This window comes from Dromaius novaehollandiae, chromosome 1, assembly GCF_036370855.1.
Source record: "Dromaius novaehollandiae isolate bDroNov1 chromosome 1, bDroNov1.hap1, whole genome shotgun sequence".
NCBI classification, from domain to species: Eukaryota; Metazoa; Chordata; class Aves; order Casuariiformes; family Dromaiidae; genus Dromaius; species Dromaius novaehollandiae.
In genome coordinates, this window is record NC_088098.1 from 6408632 (window position 1) to 6435847 (window position 27216).

At 36.8% G+C, this 27216-nt stretch overlaps 1 protein-coding gene across 3 annotated transcripts in view; it reads left to right on the forward strand.

The window, feature by feature from the left end:
* Positions 1–27216, forward strand: part of SEMA3A (semaphorin 3A) — a 331409-nt gene that overhangs the window by 291529 nt on the left and 12664 nt on the right. For all 3 annotated transcript variants that reach the window (XM_026119328.2, XM_026119327.2, XM_026119326.2), the window contains 8 exons: positions 1646–1788; positions 2959–3073; positions 3171–3240; positions 4295–4439; positions 9840–10059; positions 15261–15352; positions 18307–18348; positions 24189–24346. In XM_026119328.2, the coding sequence (XP_025975113.1) occupies positions 1646–1788; positions 2959–3073; positions 3171–3240; positions 4295–4439; positions 9840–10059; positions 15261–15352; positions 18307–18348; positions 24189–24346 (985 nt within the window). The remainder of the gene's footprint in view (positions 1–1645; positions 1789–2958; positions 3074–3170; positions 3241–4294; positions 4440–9839; positions 10060–15260; positions 15353–18306; positions 18349–24188; positions 24347–27216) is intronic.

The following is a 27216-nucleotide window of genomic DNA, read 5'->3' on the forward strand; positions in this document are numbered from 1 at the left end:
GCTGTGGATATTTCCAGTAAAGGAACTAAGAGGCATCAGATGAAGCTAGTAGGATCCATGTTCAAAGCTAGAGATCAGAAGTAGGTTTTATTTCTTTAGCTTGTATACCTGAGGAACAAATTACCAAAGGATACTGTGAATGCTGGAAGTTTACGTGGGCTCAGGAAGAGTCTGTTCAGATACCTGGATGAAAAATCTGTTGAGAGTTGCTAAGTACAGAGAAACCAGCAAGGCTCAGGGAATTAGCTGCATGGAAAATAGCTGGAGGCTGGAAGATTATCCGGGGAAATTAGCATATGCACTTACCGTATCGTTACTTTTCCCCGGTAGTAGCTTTTGGGCAGTGTTGGAGTCTGTGTACAGGTCTGAGTAATCCTTTGGTCTGCGCCAGTATGGCCATTCTTTGCCATGTGATCCGAAAGGCATGAAGTCCCATTTATTACCTAGCTCATGTAGTTTCATGTGAAGGCTGTTATAACCAGTGTATATACAAAATGATGCCATATGTGCCTATATGATAGACACATCTAAACACATACATGCATATATATTAATATACCAAAATAAGCTGGTTGCAAGCACTATCATCTTAATAAGGCAATGAATTTAATGGGACAGCGAGTGTAAACTGGCAAAACAAAATACAGTTCACTATTTCCATGACGATGGGGCAATAAACTTGCACTGAAAAGAGGCTAGCACAAGACACTAAAACAGCTAATAATTTTACATAGGAACAGGGCTATGAGTAGTTAAATACAGTTCACAATTATCTCAGCAGGATGTAAACTGGTTGTAAAACAGATTGGTAAATCTTCTTTTTCTAAATATAGTGAAAGATATCAGCTGAAGTATCTCAGTAGAATAAAGTGATGAGCCAGATTCATCAGTGGTATGAACATACTTTTACGATTTACACAGATTTCTCTCCCAAAATTTCTTACCACCATTTTCACATAACCAATCAGTTTGTCTTAATTTTATGTATTTTCATTTGTTGATATTTCTTCTTCATCATCAAATAATGGTGTCACCGTAATTGTCAGGAAACAACCATTTTCTGTGACAACAATCTAAAAAAGATGACATAGTATTTCGACAATCTTGAAAAGATTTTTCTTTTTTCCCCCACAGAAATTCACAGCTATACTTCTCTTCTGAAAACAAAACAAAAAATGTTGGGTTTTCCCAGAGGGATGATAGTTTGGAAGTAGACAGTGTCAAACAAAAATGTATTGGCTCGGTGAGCTGCAGATGAGTGGTGGTGTGCGTTGACGTGGCTTGCCTGTAAGCTAATGCAGAGCAAAACATGTAAGATGGTGATTTGTGTTGCACAGGAACATGAGAAACTGAAGTTTGAGGTTTGAGATGGCACTTTTTAGTTCTTTTGGTTTGATCATACTTTTCTAGGCTGCGGGTCTATTTCCAAAAGCAGAGTTGATTACGGCAAAGAGATAAGAGGAATGTAAACGTCTCTTATATGTAACTGTGCATAATGTACCTAATATGGGCATATTTGCCATGTAATATAGTGGTTGATTCTTGGTGAAGTCACAATCAAGCAAAGTCACAATTTGTTCATGTAAGGAAGGCAAGTGATATAATTCACGGAACAGTAACATGCACAATGGCATTGTTTTCTCAGATCCTAGATTTATTAGTGTTCACCTGATACCAGAGAGCGACAACCCAGAAGATGACAAAATCTATTTCTTCTTCCGTGAAAATGCAATTGATGGAGAGCACACTGGAAAAGCCACTCATGCCAGAATAGGGCAGATCTGTAAGGTAAAATGATGACTTATTAGTGTGAGATTGAATATACTTGGACACTTTGAGAGTGATTTAGTAACTGCATTTCCTTGCCTGTAAACTCATGTACTAACAGTGGCACTGTAATAAAGCAGTGATCATGCAGAGTCAAAAGCAGTTATGGGATAACACACACTAAGGTGTACTATTCAGTTGTCCTCTGGGAAGCTTCACAAACTGTGATGTTATGTTTAAAAAACCATAGGCATCTTTTGAAGCTCAAAATGTGTCTGAGGAAGACACAATCTTTTACAGGAAATGTGATACTTCCAGGTAGGCCAAAAACATTTGAAGAAATTACTTTTTAGAGGAATGTTAATACCTTTCCATTCCCACAGTAGTGAAAAATTTTTTAAACAGAGGCAAGGGAAGATTTAAAAAATAGTTATTTAAGCTAAGTTCTATAAATAGGTAACAACTCAGAAGCCTTAATGATTCCAGATTGATTCATCCATCCGCCCTGATAAACATCCAGATACTTTTCTGACAGACTTTAGAAAAGACTTCTACGAATTAAGTGACATTCATAAATGTTATATAGCTTTGGCAACTATGGTGTTTACAGTAAAATTTCGTGTAAATCCATAGGCACAATTTCAGTTTATCTCCTCAAGTCCAGACATAGCTGCTTGAAAACCAATTACCCCATATGTATGGAGTCCCTGGTGTTCTTCTGCTCCAAGTTTTGCAGCTATGCATCTGATCCCACCATTCTGGCATCTTTATATACTTTCTGCATGCATAACTTATATTTCTCCTTTGTTGCTCCCCAATTAAGGATAATAAGCCCCTTAAACCTTACTAGGATGTGGCTGGATGGGAAACCTGGAGCAAAATATTCTGCCTGTCTGTCGGTCTCTCTCCAACATTGCATATTTTAGAATATATAAGGAGGGTTTTTTTTTTTTTTGAAATGATATCAACTGTACAGTGATACTATGAATTGTATAGTGATACCGTGTAAAAGAAAAGTTATTCAGAATTATGTCCTTGATAACAATGTTTTTCTTATGTAAACTTTGAATTCTTTTCTATGTTTTCTACAAACAGCATCTTGTGATTATTTAAGGTATTTTGTCTGTATTCAGTGGAGATTTCAAGCAAAGACTGTTACAAGATGTTAATGCAGAATCCTTTTCTTATTAGAATGACTTTGGTGGACACAGGAGCCTTGTTAACAAGTGGACAACCTTCCTGAAAGCACGCCTGATCTGTTCTGTGCCAGGACCCAACGGCATTGACACACACTTTGATGAACTACGTAAGTGGCAGCTTTGAAATACAGGAACATTTTCTGGTATTGCCAATACAGAAATTAACATTTTTTTTCTCTTTTCCCTGTCTTGTTATTGTTACAGAGGATGTGTTTCTAATGAACTCAAAAGACCCTAAAAGTCCCATAGTCTATGGAGTGTTTACAACTTCCAGGTACAGAGCGTATCATTTTACCTGCAGGGAAACTTGGGTGGCTGCTTGTTTTAAAGAGGTCTCTTTGTTAAAAATGTTTTTAGGCAACAAAATTTGCTTAACCTTTGAACTGAGAAGTCGGTGGCAGTAAGCAATAATGAATTAAGTTTCTTTTCTTGTGAGCAACGTACATCATCACTATGAACCAAGTAATCACAAGGACTATCAGTTCCTCCGGCTGTTCCTGCCTTTGAATTGGCTTGTAATAGTGGAGACCTTCCCACAGAGACCCGGGAAAATAACACAAGGCTTCAATATTGCTTATTTGGGGGAGGGGTAAAAGTGAAAAACTCTCATGTGGGAAATTGGTTACTCAGCAAGGTATTAGTAAAATATTGTTGAAATCTGGAAAATGTAAAAATCTTTCAGAGTTGCGTTGCTTCACCGTACCTAACTATGGCTTGAATGTTTTGGTTGGACAAAGTTATACTTGGCCTGAGAAAAGTCTGCAGTGCTGGTGGCAGAGAGCCTTGCTACATTTATCTATGAAGGACAAAGATTTTAGTTTTTAAATAGAAAGAATGTTTCTAGAGATAACTATGCATAGAAGAGGGAGATTTGCAAGTGCTTACTGTCTTCAGTGAGAAACCTCAAGGTAAGAAATAGCACTGCAGTTTGCGTGTGTGCTGCCCAAAAGACGAAAGACAACACTAAAAAAAAGAAAAAAAGGAAAAAAGAAAAAAAATGGGAAGTAAAGGAAAGAATCGAATAGAGTGCTAGAGACAGGCCTGTTGACATTTGCTCAAGTTGGGGCTTTGGCCTTAAGGGGACAGTATGCTTTAAATAGTGGAATAGCAGCCATATGCTTAGCAAAATATCTGGGAGATTGTATCAGTTCTGCTGAACTTTTGCAGGAGGTGAGTTGGATTGCTCTGAGAGCATGTCAGAGTTTTGATAATCAGCACATGTAATAAATTAGAAAGCAACAAGCTGCTATTCCCACAGCTCTCCTACTTGATTAAACTGACAGATAATTTAAAGAACTTGACTTGATTTCTTCTCCCCTGGTTTTTAGTAATATCTTCAAGGGGTCGGCGGTGTGTATGTACAGCATGACGGACGTGAGGAGGGTGTTCCTGGGTCCCTATGCTCACAGAGACGGCCCCAACTACCAGTGGGTCCCATACCAAGGGCGAGTGCCGTATCCACGGCCAGGAACTGTGAGTACCCTAGGAAACCCAGTAATCTAAAAAGAGAAAACCATGGAAAATATTCTCACACATTACATGGTCCTTGAGCTGAGATCCAAGAAAGAAACAGAAAGAGATAGTGGTGCAGACAGAGTGGCGTAAGGGAAAATCAACAATTTCCCTGGGTCCAGAATTTACTGATTTCTTCTAAAGCACGAAGATTTAGAAGGAGCTAGTGGCTTCATTTGGGCTTTGATTTGGTCATTCATATTAACTTCAGGAGACATTTGAGCAGTGGCTGAAGGCCTTTGCTGAAGGTCAAACATTTAATAAATCGCTCTGCATTATTCTGTCTTTGGAATTTGTACTTGTTCCAGATATTGACTGAAACATTCTCACTGAGAATGAATACAAAACAGAGCATCTGCCTAGCTGTTAATAAATATGCAATTGTTCTCACCATTGAATTCAGTACAGAAGACAGATATTTCTGCCATGGATGATAGAATGACTGTAATGACTTCCACTAGCATTTTTTTTTATTATTATTCTTTGTTTTGACTTTTGTTGTTGTTTCTGATCTATGAATGACTAAAACATCGGTGCTATAAGACACCCATATCTGCAATTCCCCGACTTCTGATGCCATGCGGTTCTAGAAGTATTCCACTGTCTCCAACATTGCTATTAGTCTAAGAAGACAGGGCACTTATGAAAAAAAAATACACACAGACACACAGACACACAGACACACAGACACACACACACACACACATACACACAAATATATATTGGGATAATTCCTCGACAGATATAAATAGACTTGGCCCATTTAAACCCTGGAATCTCATTGCTGAGGATTTAATCCATATATATATATATATATGTATGTATGTATGTATGTCCACATACACATATATATGTATATATACACATCTGCCCATAACATTCTTTTAAAAGTATGCTTTTTAAATTACCAGATTTTTATTTTTGTTTGATATTTTTAAAATTGTTCTTTCAAACTAATTCTGTCAACTTTCTTTCAACTGTTCTTTCAACTAATTTCCAGCAGTTAGACAATATATATGTTTAGCCTAATGAAATTACTTCCTACACAGAAGAAAACAATGGCTGCCTGGCAGCTGGATTACACAGCACTCCTCTCTCCCTGCGTATGACTGCTAAAGGGATTCCTAATTTTTTCCAGAGTTAAAACACAAGCTCTGCAGCATCAAGAGAAATTTCTTTCCTCATGTGGTGCTGAACTTTTTTTTCCTAATCACTGTAGTTAATGCTGAAATGTCAGATTAAAAAAAAAAAAAAAAAAAGTATTGTTTATGTCCCTTTGGAAAATGTGAAGGAGTAGATATTTTTTGTGTTGCTTGTATAACAAGTTGGAAAGCAGGGACCTGAATCCAGCTTCTAGGCCAATGGCCTAAGCCACCAGATCTTTTGCCAAAATAGTGAAATATAGTCTAGTAATATATACACTTTTTCTAGCTATCTTCTTGGGATGGATTTTACACTTAGAATTTTACAAAAAAAAAATACCCTAATAAAATTCACAAGTAAAGTGATAAAGGAGCGGTTGAGGCCAGCAGTTTCTCCCAGCTCACTGCCAGTGACTCTAATGCTGATGTCTACCGCTTAGTGCATTATTGTTCTTGCAGTTGCTGAAATCATTCTCTTGTATTAACAGGATAAAACTGAGTTTTAAAATTAGAGGTGTTTCTGGCTCAGACTGAGCTTTTTGTTTCTAAAGTGATAAAATCTGATTTGTTTTTGATGTCTTTGAAGATCTGTTGAGAATACAGGAAAAAGATTTTTGAAGTTCCTTGAGATGTCAGTCTTGTGGTTTCCTTTTCCAAAAGCAGGGAAAGGGAAGGGAGAAATAAAACCTGAGCTTCTTACAGTGATCCAGTTCCAGATTGTACTTTTACAGTGCTGAATTATCTGATGAATGTCATAGGTGAGATGCCAATAACCTGCTTGAGCATCTGGTGACTTGCCTAGTATGTGTAAAGAAAAGGAAAATTAATGGTTCTTTTTAAAAGTCAGAAATCTTTGTAAACAGTTCTACATCAGCTTCATTTCATCTGCCTCTGCATTTTACAAAGGAGTTGCCAGGATTTTTCCGTTAAATTCTATAGATTTTTTTTTCTTTTTTTAACCCTTGAACATTATTTGGGAGAGGAGGGAGGATTCCTTATATATATCTTTTATCTTATAAATTCATATCTGACTTTCGGTGAATTCAGAACCCAAATTTTCTCTACTTTATGGTACCAAGAGTCTATCTTCAGTTATGAGCAAAGCATCTTTTGTTCCTACTGATATCAAAGTGAATGGCTGTAGCTTTGGATTTATTATGTTGAATTTGTTAATAGGTCAGTTAGGTTATATCCTAGCTAATTTTTCTAAAGTGATCAAAAACTCTACATAGCACACTGAGGGCCAATGGATGTTAAGTGTAAGGGTTCTTTTGACTCTACTTGAATCCAAGATAGGGCTCATTTCTCCAAACTTTATCATATTATCCATATTCATGCCTAACTTAAGGCACCAGAATAGTTTGTTTTTTTGATATCACTGAGATCAGTCAGGTGATTAAACATGAGTTCTGGTGCTTAGCCCATTAGCTTGAGCTGCACCAACTGATATCAAAAGCAGTCTTGTCATTAGCAACAAAGATAATATCTTCATGTTGTGGCTTTTCCTGGCTTTGTGACGTGACAGGGCTTTTCTCTCCAGGACAACTCAGATTTTATGTGGGCTGAGATTCCTCTACAAGCCCATTTCACTCTAGTGACAAGAGAGGGAGTTATGGCAGATAGATTTTTGATTTCAGGATCTCAGCCAGGTTCCTAAGGAGGGGTGGGATGAATGTGAGCCACAGTCTAGTCTAGGTAATGAGCTTTAGATTTAAAGACACAAAATTACTGTCATTCTCTATTCTCATAAAAGTAAAGCATCCAAACAGTAGTCTGGTCCTTAGAATCAGGTTTCTCATTTAAATACATGGAAACTAATGCTAGTTTTATGTGATTTTTTTCTGCATAAAATACATCTTGAGCAACATTGCTGCCAGTAAAATCCTCTCTTAGAAAATGACCCAGAAAGTAAATATCCAAGCCATTGAAACACAGCTGAAATGCATTTACTTTAAAATTGAAATGAATATTCATTTACTGTTTTTCAGTGTTTGCCCAGCTGCAATTAACAATACTTAGTACTTGTGTAGTGATTTTTTCTACTTAAAACACTTTACATAAATTATCTAGTTAATCATTATCTAATTAATCTGAGTAATTAGTATTGAACTATAGTTAGAAAATTAATCCAGATCTGAAGCAAACTTTGAAATTGAAGTGTCAAATTTTAAACACAAATTTTAAGACAAACTATGGCTTGGCCAATGATTATGAAAAGCCTATCTGATTATATCTGGATAATATTTCAGTATGAAAGAGCAAGAATATATAATAATAAAAAGACTGAGAAAAATTGACCCAATAAAGTGAGTGACTAACTTGTTTTCTTAGTTTTGTTTATTCTGCTCCACATACATTAATGAAAAGTTCCTTCCTCCTTTCTTCCCTTCCTCCCTTCCATGCCACGTAATGGAGCAGAAGGCTGGAATTTGCTTACTTACAAATATGACAAAAAGGGACTATTTACACCTTATATATCTGTGTGCTTGAAGTGTCCCTCTGCTGCATATACCAACTACTCTTTTTGATGACATTGATTTTTTAATTTCATTTCTGATGAATTATTAATAATCTGGATCAAGGTGATAGCAAAGACAATCGATTTCTTCTGCTGAGCATCCTGCAAGGTCTGGGTTCTTGCTTAATACCATGTTGTCCTCTAGGTTTTTAATTTATTTGCTAGATATTCTATATGTGTAAGTAAAAGGCAAATTATCTAGAGCATTTTAACATCAGCTGTTTATATTTTAGGTTCAAATACTGTGAACATAATCACTGTCAACTGGGTTTCACAGTTGTATGTGTCTGAAATAGATATCTAAGAAAAGATTAGCACTTAGGGACACTAAGTTCTCTGCTCTGTATCTTTGGACTAGTGATTTAATGTTTTCATGGCTCATTTTCCTTATCCGTTCTACTATTAATAATGCTTACTTTGAAGTAAGATCTAATTGTTCATGAAATACTTAGAAATTCTGTAAAAAAGACAAGGGCAAATAATGGTAACTACCTGAAGTCCTAGAGTCTTCCCATAGGGAACTGTGGTAAGCGAAAGGGAAGGAGTGATTTCATGGAGGTCAAAGCCACGGTCCTACCTCTTCTTCCCTTCTCAGCCTCCACTTTTTTGCTCATGGTGGGAGGACGATGGCAGATTTCCCAGACTATAGAGGCAAAAGTGACTGGCTCACCCATGATGACAGAAGGTGGGCAAGGGACTCTTTATTGTATTACTTCAAAGGGACCAGAAACAGCTTAATCACAAGTGGACACTAAATTTTCCATTATTGTGTAGTGCAGGACAGTAAAGGATACAGACAACTAATTAGGACCTGTTTCAGAGCTATCTCACCTAGCCCTACATAGCCACAGTATCAGCAGCAACAGCTGCTGGTCACATGAGGCTTTCTTTAGAATCAATGGAGGGAAAAGAGACATATTCAGGACATGGTTCATTTGACTTATTTTACACTTACTGACTTACTTAAGATGAGATAAATTGTGCCTTTCCTCTGCAAGATAAAGGGACCCCAGGGCGTGTAGCTCATGTAGATGTAAATAATACGTCACATTTAGCCAAATTGTTTCCTAACTGCTGAAATTAGAATATCCGTAGACATAATTTAGTGTAACAGGATCCATGTTATCAGGGCTACATGGATGACACAGCTATGTTGAGACAATCAGGAGCTTTAAAAGTCAGCAGAACAGGCAATTGTCCTGGCAGTTAAGGCTTTGATTCAACAGCCTAGGAAAAGAATTGGTTTACAGTCAACATCAGAAGAGGATACTTTGAAACCAGGGTGATGGCATGGTTGATTAATTTTCTGTGGTATAGATAAACAAATACTGAACTTGCTGGTCTTGTACAGAATGATTCTAGAAAATTCAGGGTTTCTTTCTTCTGCCAATTAAAGATTAATATTAATCAGTAAATTAGTGAAAATCCATTTTCACTGTATAATAGTAAGAAAAATGATGTATGCTGATCATTTACATTCTGTTAACTGTATTGATTTAAATCCAGACTAGACAGATAAATAAATAAACAAATAAATACAACAGAGACATTAGGGGCAGAATTAATTGTTGCTGCCTATCATGAAACAATTAGATCCCATGCCATACTTTATTTTAGACTGAAGAAGTTGGGATGATTGCAAGTGAATGGATTTCTAATGTTTCTATTGATCAGTAATAAAATTCTCTTTTTTATTCTCAGTGTCCCAGTAAAACTTTTGGAGGCTTTGATTCTACTAAGGACCTTCCTGATGAAGTTATAACATTTGCAAGAAGTCATCCAGCCATGTACAACCCAGTTTTCCCTATCAACAACCGTCCAATCATGATCAAAACAGATGTGGATTACCAATTCACCCAGATAGTAGTAGATCGAGTTGATGCAGAGGATGGCCAGTATGATGTGATGTTCATTGGCACAGGTGAGAATTCTTGAATCTGCACTCTATGCATTATGGAGGTACAGATAAGATAAAGTTTCATAATCTGAAAGACGGAACACTGATTTACATTCCAGTGTATATGTGTGGAAATTTGGGGCAAGACTCAAAACTGTGTGTGTGGGGAAGCCTTTGTGTTGCATAAGGATTCTCTGTTACAGGTTCAAGCTATGGCCTGCACAGCTTCATTCTTTAGGAGCTTTGCCAGCTGGAGTAAGATCAAACTGCTCTCTTTTCAACTACTGTTATTAGGGAACTTATTAGAAATATCTTACCCTATTAATTATAATTTAGTATTAAAATGCAGGTTTTGAGGTACTCATTTTGAAACACATCATAAGAGGTATTAACATGAATGAAGCAGGTTTCCAGGTATGGGAAATGTCCTGTGTGCCTTTCAAGTTTTTCAAGTATTGCATTAAGATGCCCAGCTCTTTAGCCAGAAAAGTCATCATTTTACTTAAGATGCAGATATCTGGCAGATACACAGTGCTTTAAAAAAAGACTGGTACTCAAATAGAAACATAATATCCTTTCAAAAGCATTTGCAGAATCACATAGATTGGGCATCTTATCAAAAGTACAAATACACATTCTGAGAAGGCAACCTTCCACAAAGGTAAAAATGAGAAATGACAGTGGCCAGAAATTAGCTGATGTACATGTGCTTAGGCCCAGCGTCCTCAGAAGAACTGTACTGCTTAGCAATTGGTGGATCTGCTCCTTCACCTTTGATGATCTTCCATTAGTCGGCTGATGTCTCAGTTATGTTGAATAAAAGTATTTCAAATTTTTATTGAACATAATTGCTAGCAATTAGACATTGGCATCATGATGTCAAAACAAAAAACCCACTGTTCTTTTTCAGCCTTGGGTCAAAAATTATCTGGCTGGCTGTCTTATAACAGTCCAATTTCTGACTTGCTTTAAATACAGTTTTGGTGCTCTAGACTTGGGGTCAGATTTCCAAAACAATAAATCTAAAGGTCTCTTTCATGCTGATGCCTGAAATATATTATGAGTAAACTGAGAGCTGATGAAGCTTTGTGTACCAAATGTACTGCATGTGCAGCAATTCAGAACATTTACTGCAGGAAATGCAGCTCTGCAAAAAGTGTTCCAGCTCTTGGAAGCTGTGAACTGAGTTATTAAATACCAGTGTTACAATATGTTCTTGTGTAAAACATTGGTAAGTAGTTTCATATGATTTTACAGAACACATTTTTTTCACCACTGAGCAATACGAGCGAGTTTAATGCCATCTTACTGTTGAAAATGTTTTGTGCCTTTCAACAAGTCTTCTACGACCTGACAAGGCCCACAAAAAATAATTAATGGCAATACTCCACTTGGCTGAAGTGTGAGAAAATAAACCTTTCTGCATTCAGGGTAGGATCTAGTCCACTAAACATAAGCAATTCACCTATGCCTACATCTTAAGCACAAGAGGTGGCATTTATGTCACTTAAGTTTGGCAGCCAGTCTAAGAAAGATGCCTTGGCTTCTTAAGTGAGAAAGGTTCTCTCTTCCGGAGAGAGATTCATTCTGTCTTCTTAGAGACCTCTGTTAGATAAGATAATGAATGAAGATGAATAATAACAGAGAAGTTCCTGTGTGTCTTCAGTGAGTACAGATGACATGCTCAAAACTGATCTATAACTTTTAGATAGTTATCATTATGTGCAGCGGTTCTTATCTAATCACTCAGGCAAGATGTCCCTGAGAAAAAGGCTCAATGGTATCTAGCTCTTACCTTTGAGCTGAGGACTTGGACACTCATTTAATTCACTAAAGTTCTAAAATTCAGGCACATGGTAAGTGCTCTGGATCCCATCCAACATTGCTATTTGTGCCCAAGAACTGTAAGAAAAGTATTGAAATGTTATTACTTGCACTTGCCAAAAAAGATTTCAACACCAAAAAGCACAGCTTCATAAGTGCAGAGTGTTATTATTTCTCGCGACATTACACTTGTCAATAGAAACTGCTCTTTTTCCAGCAGGAGGTTACCTCCTCATGGGCCTAGAGTCTGAGTCGGGACACCCCGGCCTGGGCGCAGGGAGACAAAAGGTGCCATATCCTGAGCTCATTATCCTTACTGAGACTTTCAGGCCCTGTCTCCGCTGTGCCAGAAACCACCACTGCTCAAAGTCAAAGTAACAAGGAAACAGATACACAATCAGTGCATATTGTGTCTTCCCCAAACAAAGGACAAACTGGTGAGATTAGTGGCTCTAGTCGCAGTCTAGTTTCCTTGTTGATCAGGACTTGTGGCAAAGCCAGAACTTTGCCCTTTGGGATATGACTGGATTTTTCTGTGCAGGTCTGTCCCATCAGATTAGATACACTTCTCTGTATTTTCCCATTGCCACTGCAGCAATCTACATTATTCCCACATGCTGCTGAACTTCAATATGTTAAGGAAACACTTTTTTTTTTTTATGTTGATGATAATTGAACATAACATAATTAATAGCTCATCTACTGTGGTCGCATTTTCCTTTCCTGTGGGTGAAATCTCCGGCCAAGCAGTTTCTTTCCCACTGTGACTATACCAGAGTGCTTAGGTACTTCGCAGCAAAAATAAAATCATACTGGAATGCTGGAAAATATATGAGAAAGAACAGGATTTAAAATATCCACTTAGTGCATATCCTCAGCGTCTGCTGTTTGGGCTCATTTGTCACAGTCAAGGTACATCTGTCAGTAAAGCAAATTAATAACAGTAATCTTATCTTACTTACCAGAGCCTATTGATCCTAAAGGAGAAGGCTGATTCCATTTGTGTGAAATTGTTTGAAATACTACTCTGTAAAACTTGATCTAGAACTCAGATAAAGCTCCACTGTGGTACCTGCAGCCTCATCAGAGTCGCCACAGTGATTAACATATTGTATCTTTGACCTCAGAGGCTTTCTCTAGCACCAACTAACTACAGTTATATATATATATAAAAACAAACTATATATATAGTCATATATAGATATATATATATAGCAGCTACAGGAATCTCTTAAAAGACAGACTTTTTTCTGGAAACAGTATAATGCTGGGAACTCATGTCTACTCAATGCCCCACTCAGATTCTACAGGTTTCACTTGCTTTGTTTTATCAAAATTCCACCTATATTTCTGGAAGACAGCATGGATGGCCTGTGTCTGGTGACAGGCATAGTCCAGCACAGAATACAGCCATCATATATTGCTAAACTATTATATTTATTAGATCACAGTTTTCCTTATGTCTCTTACAGTATATTTTCCTCAAAAGAACAGTCATCAAATTGGGCTCAAGATAATTAAGGAAATGCATTCATCTATTAGAATGAACTTTAACAACATTGTCTGTTCTTCTGAATTATTCTGCTGTAGAAACGTGGATTTTTTTTTTCTTTTGGCATTCTTTATTCATTTTCAAGTTTATATTGCATTTTTTCTGTAGTGTTCTTACTCCTTCTTAAATTAAATATATTCAATTACTAGGACTAACCATGACATAAACCACTGCCAAAACAACTTATCTAGTATCTTTTGCTAGCTTAATTTGTTCATGCAAGTGTCTAAATAAAAAGAAAGTTTGTTCTTTGTTGTTTTTTTAAGAAAGAACTGTTTTTTTTCTCTTTTTAAAACAGAATCTATGAATTTGGGACTAATGAAAGAGAACTGTAGATACTTTGTGGGGAAAAAAAAGAATAAAACACCCAATTCTTTCTAAACTCCCCAAAATACATACTCAGAAACCAACACCTGCTTAAAGGGGAACAGATGGAAAAATGAAAATCTCAGTTCTACTGGGTTTTCTAAGATTTCCAGAATATTTTAATCCAAATTCAGATAAGAAAAATGGAAATATCAGAATTTTTGCATTAAACCAATAGATTTTAAGATAAAGGTCACCACATGACAAATAGCATTTTCATACAGTGTAATCTATTTGTTTCAATTCAGTCTGTATTTTCAATATAGAAATGAAAAGTTTGATGTTTCTCATCAGAAATTTCAATTCATATCTACCCAGAAAAATGTTTTGATTTTGTACAATTATACTTTAATGCTTGTTTTGAGAATGTTGACCTTTATAGTTAGTTCTGTTAATTTGATACTTTTATTCATTTTAAAATGCCTTGTATTTTCCTAAGCCATTAATGATACTAAATGCACAGCATGAAACATCCTCAGGGAAGTGGCTGTTACTTCTGTGAGATATTTGCATGGCACTACACTTAGCTAATTAGAAAGAAAAGTCATGTCTGGAGTTGTTCCCATTTCAGGGAGCCTGCAGTGGTGCGTAGCAACCTAGAAATGTTCCAGTTTCTTCTTCTTTGTTTTTTTTTCACCCAAATAATTCTGTTTATGAAAAAAAAAAAAATCACAGGCACAGAAGCTTTAAAAGAAAGATGGTCTTAAGTCACAAAACATATACACAAAAGTGGAGTCTGAAATTTTGAGCATTGGGATTGTTAATGTTGAAGCCAATTGCAAAAATCCCAATAGTGTGAAAGGGTAAGGTGTTAAAATGCTGGCACACACCTATTTCAAAGCAGAAGATACAAGTTGTACTGCTTCTTACCCCTCAGTGGAGACTAGTGTCTAACACACAGAAACCTAGATGCCTTAAGGGGCATATACATCTTAGGTACATTGTTTGACACAGGGAAGATTGCACGTACTTAAGAGATCTAAGAGCTTCATTTAACAACATTCACCAGATGTTTCTATATCCATCCGGAGCCTTCTAACAGAATCTTCACATGCATTTTAACCTAAAAATGAGAAACCTTATACTTCAAAATGGACAATAACATGGCTGGGTAAATGTGTGCCTTGCCTTCTTCAGTCTAGCCACAGAAACATCTGACATTTTATATCGTCACTTAAATAATATTTGAGTCCTGTTTTTTCTTTAACTGCTGAAGTAGTATTTCTCCTCTGGTTGCTTCTGTTGAGTTTTGATAATTAAAAGATTTCAGTGAAATGTCCTGCTGAAAGTCAGTACTTTTCGAGATTATTTTAAATATCAGTTGGCATTTCGAACGAACAGTGCTGAGTGATATATAGCTTCAAAATCTTTACATGTGAAATAATTGCATGTTACAAGATACCAAGGATCTCTGGCTGCTGTGAAATACAGGTCTGCTTATTAAGCACCTGAAAATATATATATATATTTTTTTCTTTTCCAGATATTGGAACAGTTCTTAAAGTGGTTTCAATTCCTAAGGAGACTTGGCATGACTTAGAGGAAGTCTTGCTGGAAGAAATGACAGTCTTTCGGGTAAGTGCAGCTAAATTTCAAGTGTCAGGTTGTAGATTTCTCTGTGGACAGCTGCAAAGTGAACTTCTTGTAGTCTAGCCAAGGCCCAGCCTGGCATGCCCCTCTAATTAGCTTGTCACTTAGAGACCCAGACACTAGTCAAAATAAACCTTGAAACTTTCTGTGCTAGCTGGAGGTTAATGATAAAGAAATAGCATTCTGAGCTCTTGTTTTGTGATTTAAAAAGTAAATTAGTATCTGTGGATCCTGTAGTTGTTGCATGCTACAGTTAACTATGTATATGTGCAAGTTGTAGGATAATGCCTATTTTCTCCTGCATAGATGAGCAATACAAGGATTTTGTAGGTACATAAAGTCTTGACACTATTCAGATTATCAGCAAAACATAACTCTAGGATGCTGCCTTAGGAAAAACACCGATCTACTGAGTTTTCTTATGCCCAACAATTTCAGAAACAAAGAAAGAAAGTGTTCATATTTCCACAGGTAGCTTGAGGATGTCATTTTCGGGAATTGACTCAAAACACCATAAACATCCCCTACTCTTTGGCACCATGTTGTGAAAGCCAATCTATCCCAGTTTTCCTAGCCAAATCACCCCCAAAATAAGGCATCCTATAGACACTTCCACAAGTTGAAGCCAAGTAATCCATTCGAACTCTTTCTATGCAGATCCCAGGGGTGTCCTATGTTTTATATACAACAACAAATCATTTAAATTAAGTTAAATTGAAGTTAATCGGACAGCCTGAAGATGATGTGTGCATGCTCAGGGTGCTCCACATTGCATGCATGGCGTGTTGGGTCTTACCGAAGATTTGCGGAAGGGAGTTGTGCTCGTGATGTGCTCAAAACCTACCCCCAGGGTCAAACCAACATCCCGTGTCATACTCGGTTGCCATCCCTTTTCCTTTGGCTTCTGAGCAGACATGACATATCTGAGCGGAGCTTATAGTGTTTTTTTATTATTAATATTATTATTATTTTCAATATTATTTTTATTTTTCTGATGGACAATCTTGCCTCTATCAGTACCAATCTTGCAGAGGTTTCTTACAGAGGCCACTGTTTAGAGCCCTGAGACAAGGGTTCCTCTGTTTCTATGACCTATCGGTTTTCTGAGGGCAGAAGTGGGTTTTTTGTTGTTTTGTTTTTTTAACAGAAAAGTAAAGTAGAAGCTATGAGGAGAAAATGAGACAAGTAATTTGTGGCTCTCAGCTTCTTTCTTTCTTTCTTACACACACAAAAGTCATTACATTAATGCAGGGTAATTTGGCAGTCGTTGATAATGTATGAGTCTCTTCCCTAAATAAAGTAGAAGTGCCAAGCTAAAAGAGATCAGAGAAATTTAAAAGTGAAAGAAAGAAAATAAATAGAATGAAAGTTGGTTTTCTTTCTTTCTTTCTTTTTTTTTTTTTTTCCTTTCCCCAGAAAGGCTTTAAAAAAGTAGTATGCTTAATGGCAAATTCAGATTTGGGATTTCATTTTACCTGTGTATTTATTTATTACACAAAAGGATTATGGTATTCTGATATACTCAAAAGCTCATTTATCTCCTTTGGCATATATTTAAGCCTTAAAGAGGTCATTACTGTACATTAGTAGAATGAACAAAATTTGCGTGCATACGATACGGAATTTGCAATAGATTTTAAATGTACCTTAACCAAATGTAAGTTTTCATTGGTTACAAAAGAGTCTATCTGCACGTTAAGGAATACATTTTGATGCCTAAACTGCTTTGTGCTGAATACAATGGTTTTCATTTATAATTTCACTAAACTAAAATTCTTCCATATCGGTTACATTGATAACAAATGCCTCTTTTAACCTCATTTATGCAATATTTCTCCGAACAGCTGAGCAAACAAATGAATGAGTTCAACTTTCATTCAAATGTTACACTTAATTGATGCTTTCTAATATGAGGTCTATTAACCCATTTGTAAAGGCAGGTCCACATCCTTAACATTCACTGACCCATACCAGATTCTCCCAGCATCAGTATGTTGAAAGCTACACAAATATAAAAGCTCAGCAAGAACTGTATTAATGTGCCTAACCCAAAACACGATGCATGGGATCAATAGTAGATTTTTAGATGCAACATAGTTCATATAGAACTGATGTGAAGGTTTTGCAACCAAGTGATGCAATTTTTACTTTCCATTCAAGCATCTGGGACTAAAAAAATGTAAATAACAGCCTTCTAATCAAGTCTAAATGCGCTTATTATGTTAAATATGTACTACAGTCTTTTATATAGGAAAGCAGGTATTGGTTTGGCATCTGCTAGTTATAGAAAAGTATAATTAAGGTTAGAAACTTAGCTAAGAGAATACTAACTCTTCTACTGACTCACTTGGTTGATTAAATAATGGATGTTCTGGAGTGTAAAAAAATGCTGCTTGCACTGGTTCTTTATTCTTCAAATATGAGTAACTTTTTCTATGAGAATTGTGCGGTCCAGTCAACAAGACTAGAGTTGTGATTAAGGCTTCTTCTTATGAATAAGATTTTGCAGGAATATTTCTTTCTTCTTAATGCGGTTGAAGTCTGTTGCTTTAGTTCTGTCGCCTTTAATATACAGTATCCACATATTATGATATAGCTATTATTATTTTCATAGTTCCAGGGGCAGGGGTTTCTTTAAATTTAGTTCTAATGTTAATTTCAGAAGGTGAAACTAGTGACAGAGTATTCACCGTGAAATTGCAAGGTATATGAGAAATGGTATGTCTACAGTCAACATAGCACTTAATGATGCACCTAGACATATAGAGGCATTCTAATTCACTTATAAAATATTCCACTGTAAAAGACAGCAAGAGGTACCATTGCTAAGGAATATCTAATTTAATTTTAGGGTTTCTAAGTAAGCAAATACCATTCTAGCAAAAATTCTATGTTTATAGAGCTTCTTTTATATTTTAACTTTCTTTTTTCCCCCCTAGGAACCCACTGTTATTTCGGCAATGAAGATTTCCACAAAACAGGTACTGTATGCACAAACTTTAAATCACCTTTAAATATTTATTGGCTTCTGTTTTTAAAAGACAGTAACTTGGCAGTTGGTAAAGACATATTAATTACAGCAGCAGCATCCCATCCCTTTATATAAACATCAGTAGTTTCTCAGGAAAATGTGACATGCAAAGGAAAAAGGAAAAGCCTAGTTTGTGTTTTACTGGTAAGGTGGAAACTAAACACAAACTAACCAGCCGTCTGGAGGCTCTCAAGGAAAAATTCCACAGTACTGAATGCTTTTATGACAGAGAAACTATTTTAAAAAAGTGTCCAAAATTGGTCCCTCACTCTGGTGGGACTAGTTCTATTCCCTGGAAGATTAGTAGCACATTCTACTAACTCCAATGCTATAAATGGAAATTCAGTTATGTGACAGAGCTCTGGCTCTAGTTAGGCACAGAAGTAATATTGGAGGAAGGTATCACCAGAAGATTATTATCAAACTCAGTTGTGGTCCTATCACCTTGAAAAGATTTAGTGGAGCTTGAATAAGTACCGAGTAATCACTAGGATGGACAACGTGCAGAAAGGCTTCTCTATGAGGAGACACAAAATAAACTAAGACTTGCCAAGCTGCAAAGTGTCTCGGTCTGCAGATGGGCAGGGACACTAAGGAACACGCAACAGAGCTCTGTGAAATCATGAGTGCTATGACTGCCTTTCCATCAAAGGGTAATCAGATGGTGTCACAGAACGAGTGGAAGGAGATACCTTTCCGTACAGCACATTCTGTGGAAATGACTACTGCAGGATTTTGCAGATATTTAGGTGGCCGCAAAAAGGGGTTAGAAACATTGATGGAAGAAGAATATATCAATGAAACATTAAGGATGACAATATGGCTTCTGATTCAGGAAGTCCGTAAGATGCCAATTATTGGAAACTTGGGTGAACTAGTCTATTTAAACTAGGTGTGTATCTCTTTCATTTACAGCAAATGAATGAATGAATCTGGATCCAGTCCAATGATTCTGCTTATAACCTTAACAAAAAAGGAAGAGCTTATTTAGCCCAAAATCTCCATGGTCTTTTGGTTGGAGGACATGGTTAGGATATGGGTTCCAGATTCCTGACTAGCCCATAGTATCTGTATTTCCTGCATTCTAGTGAGAGCTTCTTAAGCAAAAGATAAGCTCTATTCCATTCATTGTAGACTCAACTGTACCCCAAATTAACTGGGCTTCTCGATGGATGGAGGTAAAGTTTTGTCTGATTTACAAGAAAGGTGATTCCAGTTTTCTCAGAACAATTCTGTGCAATTTGGAGCCTAATTCTGGAAAAACTGGCACCTTGTTCACACTCATAATTTTTTCCATTAATATGACTGTCACTAAAGAAAACATTCTGCATTAATAGCAGGATTGGGTGCACTAAAAGGTGTGTGTTCTAAACAAGATTTAGTTAATTCATCTACCTCATTCTATACATTATTGAATAAGAGTTAAATTCATTCTGTAATGGACAGACCCCAATATTCTGTTTGAGATGTTGCGTATTTAACTAGAAATTCACTGTATACAGAAAAGTTGTCTGAAAGCATTCGTGTGTTTGACAGAAAACATTCTGTTTGGGGCGACTTTTCTGACATAGTTTATCACCTAAAACAACAAAAATGGCAGGACCAAAAAAATGTAGTATTGAACATTGAGATATATAAAAACAAACCTGTCAAGTTGTATATATGTTCACATCACACCAAAATGCTCTGTTTTGGATTATTTTTATAAGTACATTCCTTGAAAGCAGCTGATCACATTTGATAATGGGCCATGCATTTTAGGACAACCTCTTCTTCAAAGCATCTTTATTTATTCAAGAGAGATTACAGTTTTCCCTGAGTCTTTTGAAAACAAATTTACAATATTAAAATTGTCTAAAGCTAAAAAGAGCATAGAACACTAGTTATTCAAGCAAAGTTAAGCTCATGAAAAATCAACCAGCCTCAGGCTAAAAATGACAGAATCATGATACAGTATGACAAGCTCTTGGCACTGTCTTTGTACCAAATAAGTATTTGGCAACACACTTCCATTTTATATTTATGGTTAAAAATGCTGTAGTTTTACAATTCAAACACTTTACTCTTTGTGTTCTGGTAAGCAGGGGGGTTTCATATGCACAGCACAATTCTGTATATTGTTCAAAGCAGGAGCATGAAATATAAACAATAAAATCAGCATGTTCTATTTAATAATTTCAAAGCAATCACTTTATTTTATTATTTCACTAACAAATATTACAATGAAATATAAAAGCGCTGTACTGGGAGGTTCTCCTTGCTTTTGATTATTTTGCTGCACTGCTTGTTTCAAGCTGCCTGTTTGGCCATTGTGCCAAACTGATACACTTCAAATGACTTCTTCCTAAAGGCCCGAATCTATAAATTCAGTTCTTCAGGAGCAGAATTTAGATAAGAATTTAAATGATATCAAACTCAAAAGCTTTCATGCCCCTCTGTATAATTATGAATTTGGCCTTTGAGCAAGGAAATTAGCCTTTATGTGCAAATTTAGACCAAGTCTTGATACATTCCTTTTGAACTCTGACACCTTTAACTCACAGGAATTATATTTTCTTGCTGAAGCTACATATTCCTCCCAACTGGGTTTAGAGTCCTAGATCCATGTAGTATTATTACCTGAATAAGGCTTAAGCTTAGGTAGTTGTAGTTACAGACCTTCAGAGGACAGCACCCTAGAGCCACCGAAATACCCTGCAGCTGCTTAAAAACCACTGTTCTGCGGGAGCCAGCCCTCCAGGGCTCCCCTGGCCCCCACTGCTGCCAGAACCCCTCACATGGGGCTCCAGAATTTGCCTCTTGACTTAAAAATGTGGTCAAAAAGTCATGCATGGTTTTCAATCAAAACTGACTTTTTGTGAAGCAAGCTTTCATTTTTTGCCCTTGGGTCTGGTTTAGGTTCCTTGCTCTCAAAAAGCCTTGTGGTAAGATGGGAAAGAACTAGCAGATCCTTGGCTGGTACAAACTATCTCTTTGGTTACCTCTGCAAAGAGCATTTGTTTCTCCACGATAACATTTCCAATTGAAGGCAAGGCAGAGACCTTCAGAAAGACCTTACAGACTAGTGAGCATATATGAAGGGGCAGCCCAAAATGTATGTCACATAAACCATCCCCTGAACTATTCAGCATCAGACAGTTGCCTTTCAATGCATGTACTGTGATCGTCATTAAAAAGGAGTTTAAGGGAAGTGTTCCCTAAGTTCATTTGAAAATTCTGTCTGAATAATTCTTTTTAAGCATTTCATTTTTTCACCTCTTTTTTTTTTCATTGCAAAAAGAAAACTCTGTTAGCGCTTTCTCCAAGTGCTAGGGAAAGACTGCAGTTGAGGCAAAACCGTGTGGCTAACACTAGATTGCTGTAAATATTAGTCTCCTGATCTTTTCTATAGTTCAGATACTTAGAATTTATAGAAAACATTTGGGGGGGGGGGGGGCAGGCTCTGGTCTGATCTGATAATCAGCTGATTTATTAAATTAAAAATCTCTTGGGAGAGCCTTTGCCCAAAAGACAGTTTGACCATGACAAAGTAAGGTCAAACCATTGATGCAAATCATTCTATTACTACTTTTTGAATTTCATACTGACTGGATTTATATATTATTAGTGTCCAGAATAATGATCACCAGCTGGAGTCTAAAGGCATGATCAGAAGAGCGGCAAACAGGGCAGCAGCCTCTAGGCTGTGTAGCACCTGAAACACATGCTGCACTTCACTGACTGAACTTTATGAACTTATCTGCAAGGAATAGAGTCTTTAAGTAACCCTATTTTGGCCTCACTTACTTTTTTTTTCCTTTTTTTTTTTTTCTCTCCTTATGTTCTGGTCATTCTCTAATTCTGAAGACATTTATTAGAAATTAGGGAGGGTTTTCTGACAAAATGAAATTGGTTACAGGGGTGCATAGGAAACCATTACACCATACTTCTTCATTTTCCCACATGCATACTCTGGGTTGATTTTTATATTAGCTGCACCACACATTGCTACACGCATACATATATCAATGCACCAATTACATAGGACCCAGATCAATACCATCTGGACACTTCAGATACTTAACTGAAGCTCTAATTTGACCTATGCTTCCTCTATAATCAGTAAAGAGAAAAGGCATCTCTTGAGAAATGGCTAGGTCACCTAAGATTTGAATTGCTGCTCTTTTACTGCAGAATATAGCCCTAAGCTGGGGTGTCATTAAGTGTCTTAAGTTAGAGAGAACTGGCCTATCATGTCTGACGCCTGCCATTTGTTTTGCAAGGATCCAACGCTGGCTGGGACTATTATATACAATTAAGGCTTTGCACAGAGCTCTGTGTGGTCAGAGACTTTTGCCAAGAGAATGTGGTTTTACAGTCTGACTAAGGCGCTATAATAGACGGAAGCAGCTGCTTAGATAGGGCTTAGTTTTCAATTTACTGCTAAATTTTCTTTTGTCCTTTTTTTGTCATACTTTTCTTGAGAAACTCCTGATGTTTATATAAAGGCCAGGGATGTTTCTGTTATAATTAATATGTCTATATAAACTGCCAAGTTGCTGTCTCTGAAAGAAATGAATGCCGCACCTTTCACAAGAGCTTTTGGTTTTGCTGTCTCCTGGTCTCCAGTGTTTGTCATTTCCAGTAGACTGGTGACTTCAGCCAGCTTGCATCCTTGAATTCCTCATGAGCAGTACCCCTAAGACATCACAATGCAGGAGATGAAGAATTTTGATAAAAATTCCTAAAATCCAATTTTTTACATCAGGCCTATTTTTTTTAAGGAAGAGAAATGAATACAACTTTGCATTTTCTTGGTGAGACTGCTTGTAGACAGACCTTAAAAAAAGAAGAGTTGATTGCCCCCCGTATGTATTCGGTAACAAAGGTCAAACTTTTGATAGCAAAGTTTCAGTGTTTTCAAAATGGAAAGATTATGCCATATATTTTTTGTTTACATAGTTATTTCGCCTTCCCATAGTTTTACACCTCAGAGGGAACTGCGTTTAATTACTACACTTATACTTATTTTCTTCATGAATTAATGCTAAGCTGAAATATCTGTTTCGACTTTCACATGGGTAGGTAGTTCAATTTCTGCACACCCCTTTTGGGACTGGCTAACCAGATGGACCACATGAATTTGATTTTTCATTTTTATTTTCCTTCATTGGATCCTCCCCTTTGAACTGCGTCTCCTACTAAACACTGAGTTTTTTAATCCAAAATAAAGTAAGCCATCTTCCCTCATTAAAGAAATGCTTCAGTTAGAGTACATAGATTATAGAAAACAGTATGAAGCATCAAAGCTACCAGACACACAAAGAACTATGTCAGCACTTCCAAGGTGAAATGTCTCAGCATCTGTCTGAAATAATTTACTTTAGGATTCCCCCCAATAAAAATTCAAGCCATATATAGAAAATTTAAATTAAAGTTGCTTTTCTTTTTCCTTAAATTCAAAAGCATATTTTCCATTGTGTTCTGTCACTGATGGAAGCTATATCCCAATATAGAAGTCTAAATACAAGAGAAAAAATGGAAGAAAAATTATTTTTTCTTCTATTTAAAGAAGCTACAAAGAGTTTCATACAAATGCCAAAGATTTTCCTATATGATTTTTTTTTATCCTGAGGTTTATTGTTCTTTTCTCATTCTTTTAGTGTATGTCAGAATCACGATCACTTAATGTGTTTGTAACATTCCTAATATATCATTTTATATTTTAGGCCTTCCTAGTAAAAACCTGGAAATTTGCAAAGTACTATTTTTTACTTTTATTTTATTTTATTTTATTTACTTTTATAACAGCAACAGCTCTACATTGGCTCAGCCACTGGAGTTTCACAGCTTCCTTTACACCGCTGTGATGTGTATGGAAAAGCATGTGCTGAGTGTTGCCTTGCTAGAGACCCTTACTGTGCCTGGGACGGTTCATCTTGCTCACGTTACTTCCCCACTGCTAAGAGGTAGGGACAGTTTCAGATGTCTGCATGGCTTACTATTTGTTTTAACTGATGATCTCAATATTACCAGAGGGCTTTGGAGATTTTGCATGGGATGGTTAACTGGAGCCCTTTCTATTCCAAAGAAAACATAATTGTGGGAGATACAAGCAACGTGAAGTCTTGGTGGATTTAAAGTGAGCACTGCTACTTCTTGGGTTGGCTTGAAAGGCTGTTGTAAAAAAGCATTCAGAAAACAGTTGTCTCTGAAATGTACCCATAACTTTTTATTTAGTAATAAATAGGAACAAGAAAAAATCCATTATTTCTAATGTGAGGAGGGGGATTGCTATTAAAAATATATAAAAAAATTACACTCCCCCCAACTAACTTCTCTTACATTTTCATGAATTCCAGTACAAAGGGAATATCTATAAAGTGTTTGAACATGAATGGAAAGGTATTATTTAGTGATATATAGCATGATTGTTATTATTTAAAAGCATAATTTATACGTGTTGATGTGTGTGTAAATGTTACCAGATCAGAACGATAACCATTTTACATTCACTCTGCACTGATGTTAAGACTTTGCAATGTAAAGGTTAAGGGAAAACAGATTCTGCAGGTGAAAAATAACATTTTTATAAGAATTTACAAGTCTGAGTTGCCTGGTCTGAAGATTTAAAATCATATTTTATTTGCCTTCTTTAGTCTAGGGAAATTTTTCTCTTAAAAGATGCAACCTGCTGTTAGTTACTGAAGTAGAAATTAGGAATAGCTGAATTAATAAATGCTTGCAAATAAGAACTGCTACTAGCAGAGTGCTGAGATTCCATATCTTTCCTGTGATTTATTGGCCATGAAAATGATGAAAAAAATGTTCAGGGAGAAATCATGTCAAAGCAAATATGTCAGACATCTTACACCTATGAAGAACTGATGAGTTCAAGAATTTATATGCATAAGGAGCCTTTATCTTTATCTTAAAATTAATGTTAACAAATGATTAGCTGGGAATGTCAGGCCTCCAAATTCCAGATCTGGATTGGTTGTTGAAGGAGGTGAAATGTGGTGGAGGGTGGGACGAGCATTTATATCATAGATTTTTCATATGGAAAGGATTAAAATGTCAGCGTTTGCATCACAATGTTTCCTAAAAAAATTCTGATGACAAAAGAAAAAAAAGAAAAAAAGACTGCTTATGGAACATCAGGTTCTATTTTTGCACCAGAAAGCAGAGTTAATCTGGGATGAGGCATTTCTGAAATTCTTTATAAAAAAATTAAAAGGAGAAACTGAACCCAACCCAGAAAAAGCGCTGGTCAGATTTTCTCACCTGCCTGAGCTAAGTTCAGATTTGTGGTAGGAGCAGAACAGTTTCTCTGGAGGAAGAGGAGGAAAGAGAGGAGAGGGAACAGAGGTTTCCAAGAGGAGTGAGAGGCTGATCAGCTCCAGGGATGGAAGTCCGTGTGGTTGTGCTGTCTCTGAGTCGAGGAATGAGGACAGGAATCACTGAATCACTCTTCTCTGCTATCCCCCAGCTACACTCTATCCCTGAACCTCATCTTTTCTCCCCATTTACTAGCACCAATTTTTATTCCCAGCCCATCCCAAGACCCACAGACAGCAGCATCCTGTCATTTATCTGCTTACTAGGATGCAAGAAATAGGGCACTCTGTCTTTTCCTTCTCCCTCTCTCCACCTTCTCTTCAACAGCAGACCCAGCTCACCCCGTTGTCATCAGAAGGGTAAAGGGACCTAGTCGTACTGGGATGAAGGGCAGGGTAAGGACTGGGGCTAACCCAAGCTGCAGAGCTGCAGGAAAACCTCTTCTTGAGGCCAGTACAGAGGAAGAAACAAGTCATGGGAGGCTGGGATCTTGACACTGCACGCAGAAAAAGCCACTGTCCTGCCCCCTCCATTTCTGTCTTGGCAGCAGCAGCAGGATAAGGGCTCTGTTACCAGAGCAGGGATCTGCTGTTCGTCTGGTACCTGCTTTACCCACTTAACTGAAGCCAGCTTTGAATCCATCTGTGACAAAATCAGCATTGCTGGAAATAGCTTTAATGCCAACATTTTCCTAATATAGAATCCCTGTAATTTTAGGCTCCAGAAATATTGGGAAAGTTGAGTCCTGAGGCATTTTTACAGATGCTTTACTAATAGTGCTCCCTCCCACTCCGCCTTTTCTAAGAGATCTTTTATAAGCTACAATTTTAATTTACTTTCCTGTCTTTGTATATTTAAGAAGTCTAAGTGACAGTTGAGAATGCCTGTAGTGTGACCACTTAACTCTGCCCCATGCAGATGTGCTCTGGCTCATATTTCATGGAGCATCGTGTTGATACAACGGTGATATGTGCAACATATTCCTGAGATTCTAGCTAAACATCTCATCCAAAGTCCACTGACAGTAATATGAATCTTTCCACAGGCTTCTTTCCTGCAAATAGTATCCTATAAATATGCTGCCCTTTGAAATTTAGGAAGGGAGTAATAAAATACTGTATTTATGCTTCTTTATGTCTTGGATATATTTTTATTTGTTGATAATGAGTAAGAAAAACATGACCTCTGATATTAGGATCAGTGCATTTTTTGAATCATATATCAATCAACAAACCATTCCTTCTTCTTAAAGCATGTTGAGGTGTCCTCAATGGGATAATTGCTGTGAAGTTTTCATTCAGAAAGATATCAAAAAGGCACATTGTCCTTTTTTTAAATTTTTTTGGTAAAAGTGGTACAATACTTCACATAAATAGTTTCAGAGATAACATTTCAGTAGTTTTCAGTGAAGAGAAAGGGAGAGGGTTAAAATGTTTCAGCACACAGAAGTCGGCTCTGCAGCTGATGGTGCCTCTGTGACAACTCTTAGTATGTGCTGATG